This window comes from Falco peregrinus, chromosome 11, assembly GCF_023634155.1.
Source record: "Falco peregrinus isolate bFalPer1 chromosome 11, bFalPer1.pri, whole genome shotgun sequence".
In the NCBI taxonomy this organism is placed as follows: Eukaryota; Metazoa; Chordata; class Aves; order Falconiformes; family Falconidae; genus Falco; species Falco peregrinus.
In genome coordinates, this window is record NC_073731.1 from 646,212 (window position 1) to 663,521 (window position 17,310).

Genomic DNA, 17,310 nt, shown 5'->3' on the forward strand with positions numbered 1-17,310 from the left:
TTTGTTTTTAAAGATACTCTTCTGTTCTTGCATAGATCAACACCAAATAGTCATACACGTACTTGCAAGTTTCTCTTTACGAACAGGTTTGAACTACAATTCCTTGGAAGACTGTACCAAATTTTGACAAAGAGTTGCTCTTTCCAAATTAAAACACCTTCAGTTTGGAATAAGCGGCACATAACCAGCTGGGGGCGCTTTCTTTATTTGTTTCAGAAAATCCAATACAACTTCAAATACAAAGGGAAAAAGCAGATGTCTCTACAATGAAGCACTTTTCCCACTGATAACTTAAACCTGAGTTTTAGTCTCTTATATCACTTCTCTTTTTGTGAAGCTCAAGTGAGCACTAAAAGTATTTATCTTTTGACATACATTTTAAATTCAGGCCCACTTTGTTTTTTCTTTTCCTTTTTTAAAACAACTTCACAAGACTACAGGATTCTTAACTTTTTAATTTTTTTTTTCCAGTAAAAGCTCTTCGAAAAGCCTGTCCAACTGTATATAGCAGATAAGTTCACTGAATCTATATCCAAGATAATAATTTATTACACTGACTTGTTTATATCAGTCACATGAGATCTATTTATTTTAAACACATTTATCTGTACAATAGATCTTTTCCCAAATCTCTAAAAATTGTGGAACATGCAATGTCCTACTTTTGCAAAATACATGTGTACAGCTTGGAAACAAGACTACTGAGGTTTTCTATTATTTTACTTGTTAGGTAAATAAACTGACTCAAACTCTACCCAGTGGCAGGCAGAAATTTTCTTGAAGATGTACATTTGCTCTACTTTATGGCTCTGAGCAATCACTCTGCATTTGCATCAGATTATTTTAATCTTGTCTCTTGTCTGTAGCAAGGTTACTGCCCAGCTGTGCTCCCCTCTACCAAGCAATACAAATAAATGAATGCTGATGAACAACAATGCAATTGGATTTATAGTGCAGTGAAGTTTTTTTAGATCCCAAACATGTAATAAAAGTATAAAAAGAACAGTGAACATTTTTAACTGAAGTGTTGTGAGACTGATATGTAAAACAAAGAGCGGCGTGTAGGAAGCTGATAATTTCATATAGCCACTTTTCAAAATAAAGCATTTATTCAAGATGACAAAACCCCTTCCAAATATCACTTTGGTCTTGCTTTTTGATATTTAAAAAAAAAATCTATCTCAAAATATTTAATTATCTTTTATCTTTCTTTAAATACTGATTTCTTTAATGTTCAGTCCATAGTTTCCACTTTCATTTAAAATGTGGCTTAATTTGTACTTTCAAAATATATACATTATCTTAATTTCTTTCCTGTACAGATTAATCTGATCTATTTCTAATTAAAATTTTTGATGTACATGTTACTCGCATCCTTTAAAAAAGTATCTCATAAGCTATCTCTCCTTTTTAATCTCTTTCTCCAGTGTTCCTTTACATGTCTTCTCGGCTACATAGGTGTCCAAACAGAACAAACTGCATCTTTATCCCATATCGATTTTCTAAATGCAACCATAAGCACATAAAACAGTCAGTTATCCTGCAATTTTGGATAACATTCATTAATTCTTATAGCAATTGTGAAAAACTTCCTATTTTCACCCAAAATGGCACAAGGAAACACCTTTGGGATTATTACTGTTATTTTTAAAAGGAAAAGAAAGTGCAGAAGAAAGCTTCTTCCTGGGGAGGGGCAAAACCAGCTCCATACAGATACAGTGTAGGCTTAATTTTCTACCACAAGCACATTCCTCCAAATATGAGTAGTTAAAAACATATATCCTCCGCACCTGAATTACCATATATTTTAACAGTAGCTGAAGAAAATAGCAGGTTTGGTCTTCAGCTATTTTCTCTCCAGAGACAGCTGGCAAAAGTGGAGCTATTTCTTCTGGAAAAATCTTAGCTAAAATAAAAAGAAAATGTTTTAAACAAATCAAAACTGAAAAAAGTTAAATAAAATATATTTTCTACAAAAAAAATAATTTGAAAATAATCATTAGCGTGTCCTGAAGTTGTAGAAAGTCGAAATCCAGTAACTACTTGGGCTTCCCGTATTTCCCCCAGGTCCTGCCCCATACAATCAAGGGTGGCACCAACCACTGACTTACTGCACTTTGGAAGTGTTAACACCAGCAACTGCTGCAGACTAACCAATAAGCGGTAAATGTACACAACTACTTATTTTGCAGTAACATGCTCCTATAGCTGCACCTCAATTAAAAATAAAAAAAAAACCCAACAGAAAACCACAGAACAAGACTCAACTGTTCTCAACTCAGACTGACAAGATCAGAAGGGTATACAGCTGCCACAAATACAGTAGCTTGACAAATTCAGTACATCTCTGAATTATATTGACAAATAGCATTATCCACGTGACATCTTCCCCTCAAGAAACTCTATAGCTTCACAACTACCTCAGTGGAAGGGGGAAGCAATACACCCAACATGGAAATTGTATTCACCTACTCACCATCTGGCGAATTAGGAGGACTAATGAGGTTATCTAGTGTACAGGGACCTCGTGAGGACATAATGGATGGAAAGCCAGGCACAAGGCATGCAAATATTAATATCTGCTCTTCTGCACAGTTAGTCTGAAGCGCTTGAAGCCAGAGAAGAAACAGTCGGATTCCTTCACATCTTATCTACAAGGGGACGATTTTGTAGAAAAAGATAGTAAAACAAATTTGTAAGGATAGTAACACAGTTTAATAGTTAAGAAAATGCAGAACAAGTACTTTCATCCCAGCTATGTGCTAGTGAGTCTTTCCATCATACCAAGAGTAATCACATTGTTAATGTAATCATGAGCAGAGAAAGGTGGGAGCAAGCTGTACCCAAGACAGGGGCACTCCAAGGAGACAGCATTAACCACTCCAACTTCAGAGGCTAAAAATTTGTATTTCCACTCCTCCAGGTCCTGGGGCCAAATGCATCTTTGCTAGACTCAAGATTCAATCTTAAACGGGGCTCTGGAAGTACAACAGCAAGTGTAACGCACAACCAGGGAGCTGCCAATACTTTGTACCCTGCGAAGTCTGAAATCTTGGCCCCACAGACATCAGAACAAGCTACTGTCCTCAACATCCCTGGGACCAGAAGACAGATCCTCATGAAAACTGAGATGCAACAAAACCACCATGCAAAAACAAAGTAGCGTATATGCAGCAAGTTTACTTACTACTTTTTTTTTTAAAAAAAACAAGATACAATTTTAATTTTTGCAATGTATTTAGAAAAAGAAAAATGGATTTAAAACTCTTTGGCAAACAAGCAACTAATACATTTAATACTGTATACTTAATGCTACAGAGATCTGAAAAAAATAACGTATTAAGCAAAACATATTGATACCTCTCCAGATAACTTTACAAAGGTCACTGGAACAGCAAAATAACTGAAGATGATAAATACTAAAATAATCTAGGATTACAACAGTAAAATTTATGATTAAAAGGTGAATAAGTCAAATTACAAAGCCTAGCAATCTGAAAACCACTGATATTAGAAAACTGTGAAGTAACCTTCTTCATAAGACTTAAAAATAAATATGAATACATTAAAGAAATACCTTGAGAGAATTTCCACTGTGCAAAAGTTTCTTCAGAATCGACCCTAGGTCAGAAAAATTAAATAGGCACATATCAGATACTAAGATGGTTACTTTCCACCAGAATGTTTATTTAAAAAAACTACAGGAAAGGCTAGTTTAATGCAATTTCCTATGTGACTACTGCGCTGGTTTTTAAGAAGAAAGCTATGGGGTGAAAAAACCTGAAGTGATTTGATTTACAATTATCGTAAGGTTAAATATAATGTAACTTTACAGCGAAGTGCTTTGGTTTCAGTTGGGGACAACTTCTACTAGATTTGGAGAAATCAAGAAGTCCATCTTGTGGGATTAATGCATTCGTATAGGCTAACATCGAGAACAATGGTAAGAAAAAGATGCTAGCAATCTATACTACATTCCTGTCTATAAAACATAACTATTAAAATTGCAAAATATTTCCATTCTGGTTTTAGAAATACCAGGCTAACTGCCCTTAACTTCAAATGTCTGACCCCAGAATCAGAGAGAGATTATTCATCAAATGCTTCAGGTAAAAAATGGTTTTAATCCAATTTTGAGAAAAGTAACATTATACAGCATTTGGCTGTTATTTCTTCTGGATTTGTGAATTATGTACCTTCCTTAAATGTGATCCTTCTCTCAAGATCTTACCATTTTTCCACAATATTAAATGGAAATTATTACTATATATAGCAAATGCATATTAATGCACATGAACATTAAGCAAAAGATAAATCACAAAGTACAGCTGTAAATAATTGCACCACCAAATTTAGTAGCTCATTTCTTGGACACAGCCAAAAAATTATCCAAATATGTGTATTTAAGGAAAGCATAAATGTTAAGAATATATTAGCTATAAAACAACTGACTAATATCAATTTGTTCTGGACTAATCTAGATGAAATGGCAGTAAAATGGTCAAGCAGATGTCTCCTTTTATCTTTGTTGGTGCTCACTGTAAATGTGGTAACAGCCCTTTCCTTGACCTTTAAACTTCCACTCATTTCTTCTGCAACCGCAAATTCTTGTTCTGATGAAAAACATGGCAGCTGATGAAAGTATGTTGGAAACCAAATCAAACAACAACGGAAAGGTACTACTTAAAAGTATGACCCCCTACAAAACATTGTGACCACTTCAGTATCATCCAGAATGCACATTTTCAAAGTAGTGACAAACTAAAGATGTTTAATTCAGAGCAAATTATCCAGTTAAACTACTTCATGGGATTTCAAGGTGTTTTGACTATCCAAATGAATGTATTTCACCTCTCAGTATTTCTGTGCCCATCTGACTAAAACGTTATTCTATCTGGCCAAATGAAGAGAATAATAAATTTTGTCTTCTGGCTCCAGTATATGACCACAAGGTCAAAACATTCATTATACAAGCACTGTAGACCACAGGGAATATTTAAATCATTGAAGAGTTAACTGTCTTCAAACTAAAGACTATAAAACTTTTTTTCCCCATGGCATTAATGTTTGAATCCAATTTTAAAATCTAGTTGAAAGTCCTATACAAACTATAGGAATACTTCTAAAAAACATAATAGTTTATCAGAAAAACTGATCCTGCTTTTCTTATTTAGATTCCCAAACTTCTTGAATGACTGAATCAACCCTGTTAGATATGTTATCTTTATGCAGCTATAGCAGAACATTAAGGGCTTTAAGCCAAGCACCCCAAGCATGTGCTTAACTAAGTTGACAACTTCATTTTGTTCTTTTTAATGCATGTGTTGCAATACAGTCTTCAGTTCCATGCTTGTGAAGCCTTGTCAGAACACCTGCCCCACAAAGCACATAGAATGGACAGGAGACCAAGGGGAGGGGATGAAGGGGGGAGGGGGGGGGGGGCGGGAAAGAGCTTTACCTAACTTCAAGACTTCTCTCTGCCAGACTCCTCCTATTCCTTCCCTTGCTCCAGAAGCCAGAATATGTACAGCAAATACCACAGGAGCAGGGGTGGGGGGAGAACGGATAGTCTCTCAGTTTGACCAAGTGAGTGCCATCCATAGCTGTCATGTCCAAAGTTGTACCCTAACATGAAGCTTGGCAAATCCTCCACTATCTGAGGATCAGTGAAAGACAGCTGTGCCAAACTTGCAGAAACACCGTGTATTCCTAATCCCACTTATAAAGGCCAGTAAAATTATGGACAACTGATTAAAAGAAAAACTGTTCAAAAAGAGCTACTAAAAAGTTTGTATTTTTATCTTTAAATCGCTTTCCTTCACTATTCCAGCTCTAAACCAAAAATTCCTCATTTACCTCCCACAAATAGCCTGACAACTGAGCGTTTCACAAATATTAACGAACTAATCTGCACAGAGAATACAGGAGTATCAGAGAAGAAATTAAATTCCTGTTCACTGCAGCAGTCCCACAGTTTGCATTTATTTTAGCACAGCCTGGCTCAACTACCACACAGCCACCTATTCACAGCTACGTTGTCCAGAATAGATTTCCAGGAGGCAGCAAGGGTCAAGTTCAACACAGTACCATTAGACAAAGAGCAGTATTTACTACTATGAATTTATACAGGCATCTCATATATGATCACTTGCAAAAGACCATCATAATGCAAATTTGCAAGAGTCACATACAGACTCCACAACCCTCCTCAATCTTAATTTTTGGTATTAGTCTGTGAACACCAAGGGAGACCTAACTAGAAAGAGGTGTGTTGGTTTAATAACCCCTACCATCTTGAAAGCTTCTAGCATATGAAAGAAAAGGGAAGAGGACCCTGGGTAAATACAAGAATATAACAATCTAAAGAGCATTCATGCAAAATAAAAATGAAGCAGGCAACCAAACCCACACAAAACAAGGAACACAGAGTTGTTACAGCAGGTAAAGATTTTCCACATGCTTCGAGAATTTTCTACCGCAAGCCTTGGAAGTACTGGATTTGTGGAGTCAGTACTAAGGGATTCTGTGGTTAACAGGACTTGCAGAATCAGGGAACCTTGATTTTATTTGTACTAGAATGTTTGTAAACCATTCCTTCTTACCTATACTGCGAAAATGCCATCGATAAAAAATCCGCTCGGGCAGTAGCTGCAATATTTTCTGCAGGAAACAAAACTAAATAGTCAAATTTTCCATAATAAACTGGCTCATTCAGAGGATACAGAGAAACTAATACACAAGACATAAATGGAATGGTAATATATACATAGAGAACACAATAAAAAATAGATAAGTATCATTGTAAGGACTCCTGCCCTTTACTTTGCTCTCTTGTTACAGAGAAAGATACTTGGAATGGTCCTGAATAAATACCATGACGCTGTCATGAACCGCCTTCACCTTCCCACTGCCTTGCAAAACCCTAGTATTCCAGAATATAAACTGATTTCTAATGAAGAAGTTACAGATTTCTTTTAGCAGCTCACTTTGGGTTACATTTTTCTGAAGTGTCTGGTAATGACTACTGCTAGATTGATACAGTCCAGATTTGAGCTCCTGTGGCTTAGGTCTGTCTTTTCAGCAGCTAATGGGGTCTGATCTCCCAGCTATGGCAGAGATGAACAGTGGTGCAGTTATTTTTACTGTGAGATGATTTACCTTTGTTTTCAGCTGGTAAGTGAAACTGAGCCAAATTACACAAAGCTAGACTAATTTAATTCACAGCACATGCAGTTAATAAAGCACTTATGTGGAATAATATGTAGTGGCCTGCCTCTGTAGTTTTGGACTGTTCCTAACAGAGGCAGATCAAACAAAGAAAGAGGTTGTGGTCAAACCCATTCCACCTTGGTTTTGTTACACTACAGGGGCAACAAAGCAAAGCAATTTAAGCATGTGTTAAGTGCTTTCCTGAACAGAGCCTTATAATCTTAGTTGCAAAAAAGAGTTGGAGCTACCAAATGTTGCTCTTTGTCAGTTTATTGCATGGTAACACTATTAAATAATCTGGGTAAGTCAGAACTATTTGGGGCTCTTACTTGGGTAAATATGGCTTTTAAAAGGACTAAGTTAACAGGCACCAAGACACACTTTCTTCTCCTTTTTAAACTATCATCAGTATAGACTAGGGCTCAGCAAGTAAGTGTATTGGTAGTACAGGATAGCTAACTTGCTGCTCAGCCTCTCGAATTTTTAAGTGAGAGAACAAATACACTTTCATGTAGATCTCACAGAAAAACGTCTGGATCTTACAACTTTTCAGCCATTGAAATATGAAATTAATAAGACACATTTAAATGGGAAACTAGTTTTCAACATCTACTTTTGGAAATAAAATTTAATTAAACAACGTTATAAATGACTAGCAGTCAGAGCTCCTTGTAATTATCAAACAAAATCACCGGAACAAACTTCTACACAACAAAGCGCCATTAAGTTTTCATAAATACTACATGCAGGATGCAAAATGAATGATGAGTCATAATCAGCAACGGTGACCCATTTGTTGGTCTTTTGCATGTAAAAATTCTCAAGAGGAAATAAAGCATCACAGCCAGGAAAGCAAGAAATGGCATTTTAGGCTATCCTTCAGAGTCGGCCAACACATGAATCATTACTGCTGTTAAAAACAGTATGCTTGAGAGATGAAGTAAGACTTTTTTTTATTTTTGACAACAAAGTGCTTCAGAAATTATACACAACACTCAGAATAGAGTCTTTTTGAAAATGGAACATTCCTTTCTCCATGGCAGAAGATGGAAGTCATGAAAAGTTCATAGACTTAGGGAACTAGACCTCAGGTCACACAGACAGACTGGCCTTCCTTCACATCTTTACCATAGCACAGGCCCCTCAAATAGTATTTGGCATTTCTAAAAGTTTACTTAGAATATAAATATAAATTGGGCACATCCCCTCTACGTTCTTGTATTTTGTTTCAGCATTACTCCCACAGCTCCCTCCCCAGGACACTGTGGCAGCAGGGACCAAAGGAGCGGGCAGCTGGTGACCAGAGGTCTGGCTCCCCATCCATGGGCAGGAGAAACGCGGTTGGGATGAAGGATCCAACTGGCTAAAAATGAGGCCATGATTCACATTTGGGCTTTACCTGTTAGAGACCACGTTTCTGCCAATCAGATTGCAGGATCCACAGACAAAGAATTATCATTATCCATCTAAATATTAAAGTACTAGCAGCCCACCACTTCACAAGAATATTTCTGACACTGATCTTTACTTAACTTGGCACAGGGCAGAAAGGAGCTTCTAACCTAAATTATAAATACCTCAAGTGACTACAAGAGCAGTGGCACTCTGCATGCAGAGTTTGGTCTGTATGCAGGCACACATTAGACCCATCACACACCACATGCCCAAAGCCCTCAAGAAAAGGCTCCATTAAACACAACCCTAAGACAAACTGGCAACAAAAAAACCATCTGGATTCAAGTAACAGAATACACTGCAGGGAGGAACCTTCAAACATCTTCACATTTGTTATGGAAAACCAGACAAACACACATGTATTTCATTTCCATTGTTTAAGTTTTGTAAGAATTATAGTAGATTGTTAAAGTAAAACCAACTTCCTTTTACAGGCCACACTAAAAAGATACCTTCAGCTTGTCTTTGGATATAAACTCTCATTTATTTCAAAACACTAACTTTTGAGAACCAATTGCATCAAACATCAAAAAAAAGCCAATCATCAAGTACCACTTCTGTAGCAGGATGTTTTATTAGATGTTTTTTAAGATCTGGTAATACCACTAGTGAAAATGCACATCTTGGTGTATTTCAGATGTTACAGTCAAATTCTTTATTGTAAAACAAAAATTACATTTAGAAAAAATATACCTCTACTTCACTAAATGTCTGATGCATACTTAAACACCAGGCATGCCATACTCACGTATTATGAATGAATGTTTCTGAAAGCGATCCGATGAGATACAAAGACATTTTCCTTAGTTGCCAAAAGGAACAATAACTATTTCCCAAGAGCTTCAGCAATGTTCTTGGACTAATTGCACAGTTCACACATCCCAACTGATTCCGGATCAAAATAAATAGCCACCACTTTTTAGTTGTTTAAAACACAACAGTGCAATGAAGGAAGCTGGGTTTTACTACACCCTCTCTGCAAGATGTGAAGCACGTTAACCATTCTTTGGGAAAGGCCAGTGGTAAAATGGCATGCAGTAAAGGCATCATCTTCAATGTTACACAATTCCACCTAAACTTAAACACGAAGTTGACTACCAGAGAGTGAACTATGATAAAGTACAAGCTGATAAGGTGGCAAAACTACATAAAAGACCCATTTTGAAAAGGAACTTATAACAACTTTTGCATCCAAGCATTAATGAACTCTAGGTTATGCCCAGAGAAAACCTGGAAAACAAATGCTGTTACAGAGTACAACCACCAGAAGGAAAAACAAACTTAAACTCTGAAATTGTACGAAGCTGGGAGGGTTGAGGAAGGAAAGAACACAGTTGGTTTTCTCTTATAAAGAAGCAGAATCAAACACCCTGGTCAGGTGACTGAAGCAAAACAATTCAACAGTTGAAAGAAATAGTAAAAGGACAGAAGTTCCTATCTGAGGAAAGCTTCCATATCCCAAAAATCTTTTCATGTAGCAAAAATCAAAACACTTAAGTCACTTCCCATGCAGTTCTTTTCAGCATCTCAGAACCAGAGGAAAAAAAAAAAAACCAACGTGGATGCACTTTGAAAAAATGAAAAGATGTGATTAATCACTACAAAACAGCAAACAGAAGTCATTTTTAGAGGCAAATTAGATTGCTAGCATCACAGCTATCTACTGAAGAAATGAAAGTTTTGCAGCAGATTAGAATGAATATAAATAACGTAAATTCGGAGTCCACATTTGCTCCTGCAATGCAAAAATAAGTTATCACTATTAAAAGTCTACACTATTAAATAAAAACTTCCAAATGTTACAGGTTAGTTCAAAGTCACAGCTAGAATGCTTTTTAACTAGTAATATTCACATGTGTGCGTGACAGTCCCCAGACTAAGATGGTATTACAGCACACCATAATGCTGCTTAAGTCATGAACAAGCTCTGGCTGTTGTCCTTTCAACTTGGCTTTCCAAGAATATTTTCTACACCCTCCCAACCCCTCATCTTCTAAAAAACCCACATATTGCTATTCCTATAAAACAAATGATAGTTTCTTCCACTCCAGCCTAGACTTTTAGCAATATTGCTCTGAATCCAAACTGGCTATTGACATCTTGTTTCTAGTTTCACAGTACACTAATAAGAAATATTTTAAGAAACCCCACAGTGCGAAATAATATTGCTTTTTCAGAAAACACATAGATCTATTTAATGCTTAGTGCTTTGCTGCATCTATATGGTAATCCATTATAGCACACTTGAAATAGAAATTAGGTATTACTACTGATCAACACATCAGGGTATCTGTCAGTTCTTTTAACTGATTATCCATAGTTCTTTTTCTTCTGGACTTCCTGCATGACTAGGAATAATGTTAAGTTTAAATCTTAGTTTACACATGATGCTGCTTTTTGAAAGATATCTCTCTCTTTTATCAAAGTAAAATAAAATACCAACATTTGTATTTCAACAGATTCACTCTGACTTAACCAATTCTGAAATTTCTTTTAAGTAGTCTTTTATTTTTGCTAACTTGGTTGAATCATACAATGATTGGTATCTTTGTGCCTATTAAGGTGTCCTGCCTACCCTGCTGTAGAACACAGAGAAAGCTAAGGCTGTTATTAAATCTTACACTGAAGATCCCTACAGCCTGAATGTTTTCCAGCTCAACTTACACAAAAGTGAAATGATAAGCATTGCTGTTCTGCCTTCCAGAACTATAAGCAGCTGTTCTGTAACATGCCATGCAGAGTCTCTTATTAAACAACAAGTAAAAATGTGTTCTTGCTGGTTGAACATACTCTCAGAGGTAATGTCAATGACAAGTTCAGCATAACGTTCATTCCAGGAGAATGCATTCTGAGGGAAAAAAATAGCTTTTTCAATACAACCTGTACATAATAAGGAGTTTCTATTAGTCATTGGCAGGTGGATTTACTTTAAGCCAAGTCAAATGTAGAATAGCTCTCCTATGTCTCTATGTTCAAGTACTGTCTGGTGGTATCTCCAAACAGTGGTGAAGAGTTTCAGCATTCAACTACTAAAATCTGCAGTAATTTATAAATTTTCCACCAGCTACTATTTACCAATTTAGGTGAAGCCAGAAGCCCTATGAAGTTAGCATGCCTGCAGCAATTCAATCTAAATAAAGGGATCCTCCATTTATCACAGTAATAAATTATTTACAATTATTCGCTGTAGGAAAACATCTGCCCAAAACATGAGATACTTATTCTTGCCCTAGGCATAATATTAAACAGTAATATCTCTGAAGTCAAACATATGAGACATAGGTAGAATTTACAACAGAATGCTGTAACAATACCATCTTTTTTTTTTTTTTTTTTAAAGAGCAATAATAGATGAACCAATCAGAATTATGGCAGAACAAACCGGTTCAAAAAGTAATTTTCTATGTGTAGGAAAAAAGGGCTATACGCAATTTTGTTGTTATAAACAAATAAGCCCTTGTTACTCTATCGAGCCTGAGAATCACCAACCAAGTCTGTGTGACAGACTCGAGGTTAAACAGTGGAACTGGTAATCACGGTAGGCAGAGGGAACCAACTGAAAAGCTGTAACAGAACCTATAACCTGAATTCAAAACTGCAACTCTTAATAGTAATTTGATTTCAAGTGTAAGATAACCTGCAGATGGGGAAATTAAGCCACTGAGCTGTACAGACATAGGGAAAATGCAAATAGTAACAAGAAAGTTAAATAAAGGGGAAAAGTTAAATAAAAGGGATAACCCCAGGAAATGAGAAACCAGGACCTGTGGCAATAAGAACTCCACAATAACTTGACTTGATTATTCCTTGTAAAGAATTTCGTAAGTACTTTTCACATTGGCCAGCTGCAATACACAATTTATTCTGCAGAATTCAATTTTACTCAGTTTTATTCAAAATGTAGCAAGTAATTAGGAGCAACATCCTAAGATAAGCAAACCACCCTAAGAAAATGCTACAGGTATAAGAGATCATTCTTTTGCACATTCATAAAAAATAGCAACACAGTACTAAAATCTTCTAAAAGAGTTACAAATCCAAAAGTACTGAAAAGTTTCACTGATGTAGGCTTTTATGAAATTGAAAATGACCTGCAAAAAATCACCACTGGCTTTTGAGATTTATTTTAAGCTGCTTAACCAATATTGCTAATTCACACAGTAGTCTACATGAAGTAGACCTACAACATGGTGAAAGAATTAGATATTTAAAATATGCACAGCAATCTTAATCCAGAATGAACCAAAGTTATTCTTTCTAAAATCTGTATTTATGTGCATTATTAGGCAGTACAAAAGAAGAAGTGTATATTCCTAAGCTGTGTCTGTGCATAGAGCTATCTGGTCATCCACTACCATAGCAGGTGTTCCTCTGACAGATGCGGTGTATTTACCATGTATGGTTTGTAATCTACTTTTCAAAAGGATTCCTAACAGACTATAGCCAATTATAAACCTATACTGAATTATCATTAGCATTTGCAGAACAAGTAACTTGCACACATCTGCAATAATAAATTCAGGTTATACAGCTGCTTCTGTAATCGTTACATTCACATTCTGATAGCAGACCAATCCACGTTTCCATGGATTTGTACCACATCTTAATCTTCTGAGTATGTGGCCATTTGTAGTTTATATTTAGATGTGCTTCTAAGGACAACAATACTGTATTAAAACCAGAAGCTACTGCTACAACATAAAGAGCTTAAAGCATGGTCAGGCAAGTTCTAACAGTTTATTGATTATCATTCTCTGGAAAAACACTTAAGTGTTATTACAAAAGCCAAAGCAGACCATGAATTTGAGTGTGTATAATACAAACACTGCAGAGGCTATTAGCGCATTTATATTCTATTTTACATCCACTTAATATTTAAATCCACCTGCTGTGTACATACTCAGAATACTCCAGAGCTAGGAATGATACATTAACATTTTGCTGCTGAACTTCTAAGGAAGGTCAAAACAGACAGCTTGCTCTGTTCCCATTTATAACCACACCTAGCCTCTCCTCATTTCAGCAGGCCAGAGAATACGGGGGAAGGCTAGGCTTGACAGATAAAAGGGTTTAGGAGCATAATCACAGCAAGGCCAGTGTAAGTTACATTAGGTATCTTTCCAGAGTTATAATTCTGCAAATTCTTTAGAAAAAGGTTTGAAAATTGTGCTTACTCTGTGTCCAAACCCAGGGACTCACACCGCCCGCATTTTCACCAAGTTCAAGAACCATAAATTCTACACAAAACAGGGATTTACAGAAATTAAGAGATTACAGCATAAACAAACCTTTTTGTACAAGCTATATGAAAAACACAGTATGCTCTTATAAATAAGGACCTGTGAAACACAAGGGCACTTTATGGTATATTAATGTTCACTGGTTAAAAAAAAATAAACAAGCAGACAAACCCATACTGAGAAGCTTTCAGCATATGTATCTTCTCAGGGAGGCGGGAGTACCTAACCCACCTTCTTAGCTATCTACAGAACTGCAGCGAACCTGAACAATATCTGAAACACTTCTAGCAACAATAGCGGCTACTGTAAGTGACTTTGGGAAGCTTTACACATTAGAAGGAGTATCTGAAAAATTCTATTAATACAGTATTTCATACAGTGAATGTGTTAAATCAATGTAATGAATTTTATGACTGCATCAGCATAAGAGATGTGGCTGGTTTAAACTTCTAATAAAGCATAATTATAGAGCATGGAAAGAAATTGATCTAAGTATTATATCAAAACTGTCAGTCTGCTCTTATTTCATTGCAGAGGCAAAAAAAAAAAGAATGTGGTGTCAGAAAAATCAGTACCTGATGCTGCAAGACAAAAATACAATATTATAAAAAAACCCCAAAACTTTCACAGTCAGGTGATGGCATAATACTTTTACAGGATGTAGAAAACTTACATAAAGTAAAGCACCTTTTGTGACTTCTGTAACAGTGCTCGGCAGACAGCTATAACAAACAATGCCCTCAAATCCAGAGAATAGTGATGTAAGAAACATTAACATGTTCTGAAAATACACTGCAGATCTAGAGGTAACTAAGCCTTACCAGACAAAAAGCAAATTTGTTTTTCACATTATTTTTGCCTCTTAGCTGAAACAGGGAGAAAATAATATAGGTAATTACAGTTGCTGTATCATTTCATTAGTACCTATTTGCAAAAAGACAAGGCCAAAGCACTTTGGAGAATATAAAACTACATGCAAGAACTCTGCAATATTAATTGTAAAAAAGCACTTTACAAAATTAACTGTTAACCTTTCATGTTACTCCCTTTTGATTAATATTTCTTCTTTGATCAATACATTGTTTCATGTTGTTGAGTGGCCAAGCCATGCAGCCGATTTATTGAAGTCTTAATCCTACACATTATAACTGAGTCAACTTAGTTTTCAGAGGATTGAAATAAAATGGACAAGGCATTTGTTACTTTTGCTTAATATACACACAAGAACAGCAGCAAAATACCCACCAAACTGTACCAGAAAAGGCAGAAGTCAATTCCTTTCATAAATAATTTTATTGATTTTTTAAACTGTTAACCCTCAGCACCTGGATTCAGGATTTGTTATGTTAAGTAATTACCTATTTAGCTAATTAGAAGAAAACTCCAGGAAACCTCTGGCTCATGCTGACATCAGATTAAATATGGCAGGCTTAACAATCAATTAGTTTTGTTTCCTATGGCTTACAATATGAATCTTTAATTATTTAGCATTTACATTTTTTCTTGCCCTGTGTTCAGGCTGATGCATTCTTGATTTGTGTTAAAAGCCCCTCTAAAAAGCTGTTTTCCTACAATGCATTGTTATCAAGTGTTAGTTATAAATGGATTGCAAACTTACTTCCAGTTGATAAACACCATGAAGGGGATTGCACCAAATTCCACACAAATTTGGTGAATTAAACAACTTCTTCTTCCTCAAAACTGTCGGTGACTAGGCTATAATATAATTCTCCTCAATTGGGACCCAAAGCAGCACTTTGTTCATATATAAATATGTATCTTTTTCTTCTTCGTATAGTATGTTCTCCTGATGTTTTTAAGCAGTATTAAAGGAGTGGTTACTAGCCACCCGTTTTCAAGACACAGGAATGCATATTTATTCACTCTAACCGGGTGAGTAAGCATTAGCTATTTTCCATTCAATGACAGCCACAGAAATTTAATTACTTATTCAAGACCACAGAGTAAGTGTATTAATGAGCTCCCATTAAATTGCACAGCCTTGCTCAGTAAATGTGGTGGTACCTTCTTCACGGGGGGTGGGGAGGGAGGAGAATGAGGAAGAATCTCTCCTTCCCCAAATACAGTCCTAGCAGATATACAAGCTCATGTTCTTTGACACTGCCTCATGCAAAATCCTAAAGCAGACTCTTTTACCAATACCATAAGTAGCAAAAAAGCACAATTGGATTTTCAGATTTCAGCCTGAAAATGAATCTTGAGGTTAATGGAATGCGGGACCGGGGGGAGGGGGTGGGGAGAACCTGAAAAGGGAGATGAACTTGATAGAAAGCAGAAGATGAGACAAAAATCCAGGATTTCCTGTAATAATTTTCATGCTCATTTTTCACATTACAAGCACGTTAGGCTAAACAGCATCATTCTTATTGTAGTATAAATATTATTCTAGCGACAAACTACACATTAATGCAAAAAAAAGCCATATATGTCTGAAAGTTTTGAGTTGGGATGGGGTTTTTTTCCATTTTTAAAGGGAGGAATAAGAGTTGAGAACATTTAACCTTTGCTTTAGCTTCAATTTCTAGAGTTCCATTGAAAGTCTGGGGTTTTTTTTCTACCACTCCTACCAAAAAATAAGCCAAAATATAAACAAAGATAACATTTATATGATACAATGCTCAACTAAAAAGAGAAATCAACAGAAGATGTGTGTGTGTACCCTTAAAGAAATCAGGCTAATTGTTTACCTAATGAATTATTAAAAAAAAACCACAACTAAAGGCACCACTGATGTCTTGACTTCAGAGACAAGTAGAGTTAAGACTTCAGGTATGCACTATACAATTTTTTTATATGTTAGGCTTTCATCTGGTCCAGTGATATTTTCTCACATATAAATATGTTTAGGTAATAACTAATTAAAGAGGTCCCTTGGAAAATGATCTATCACAGTCTTTTCTTCTTTAAATTAAAGACATCCCAATTTGATTATGCAGAAGTTAACCAGCTAACATTTCCTCTCTAGACACTGCAAATGCTTCGACCATCACTGCTGGGAAAGATATGCTTCTGGAAGTAAAAGATGCTCCACTGAATTTAGAAAAAAAAAAAAAAGTTAAATTAACATTTCACAGACTCAGATCAAACTGATATGCAGTAGTTGACAACTCTTATCCTTTTATTTTCCTTGTGCTGCAAGACCAAATACTGTAATCATATTAGATGCCTTCATCTCAAAGGAGTACAGCCCAAATTCCTGCTGTGACACATTCAAAATAAACATAACACTGAACTTCATACTGACAAGGCATAGGGAAAAAGTACTGCTGTTTTGAACTAGCCCTCCATAAAATACAGAACTTACTTAATCTAAAAAAGAAAAAAAAAAAAAAAAAAAAAAAAGACTACTTTGAAAGCTTTAGCCCAACAGAAGCTATGCAACTAC

At 35.9% G+C, this 17,310-nt stretch overlaps 1 protein-coding gene across 4 annotated transcripts in view; it reads right to left on the reverse strand.

Annotated features, from left to right (window-relative positions):
- RALGAPA2 (Ral GTPase activating protein catalytic subunit alpha 2) overlaps positions 1–17,310 on the reverse strand; it is a 136,206-nt gene that overhangs the window by 108,764 nt on the left and 10,132 nt on the right. For all 4 annotated transcript variants that reach the window (XM_055816543.1, XM_055816544.1, XM_055816546.1 and 1 more), the window contains exons 4-7: positions 6,603–6,660; positions 3,578–3,621; positions 2,477–2,651; positions 1,791–1,906 (exon numbers count right to left, since the gene is read on the reverse strand). In XM_055816543.1, coding sequence (XP_055672518.1) covers positions 1,791–1,906; positions 2,477–2,651; positions 3,578–3,621; positions 6,603–6,660 — 393 coding nt within the window. The remainder of the gene's footprint in view (positions 1–1,790; positions 1,907–2,476; positions 2,652–3,577; positions 3,622–6,602; positions 6,661–17,310) is intronic.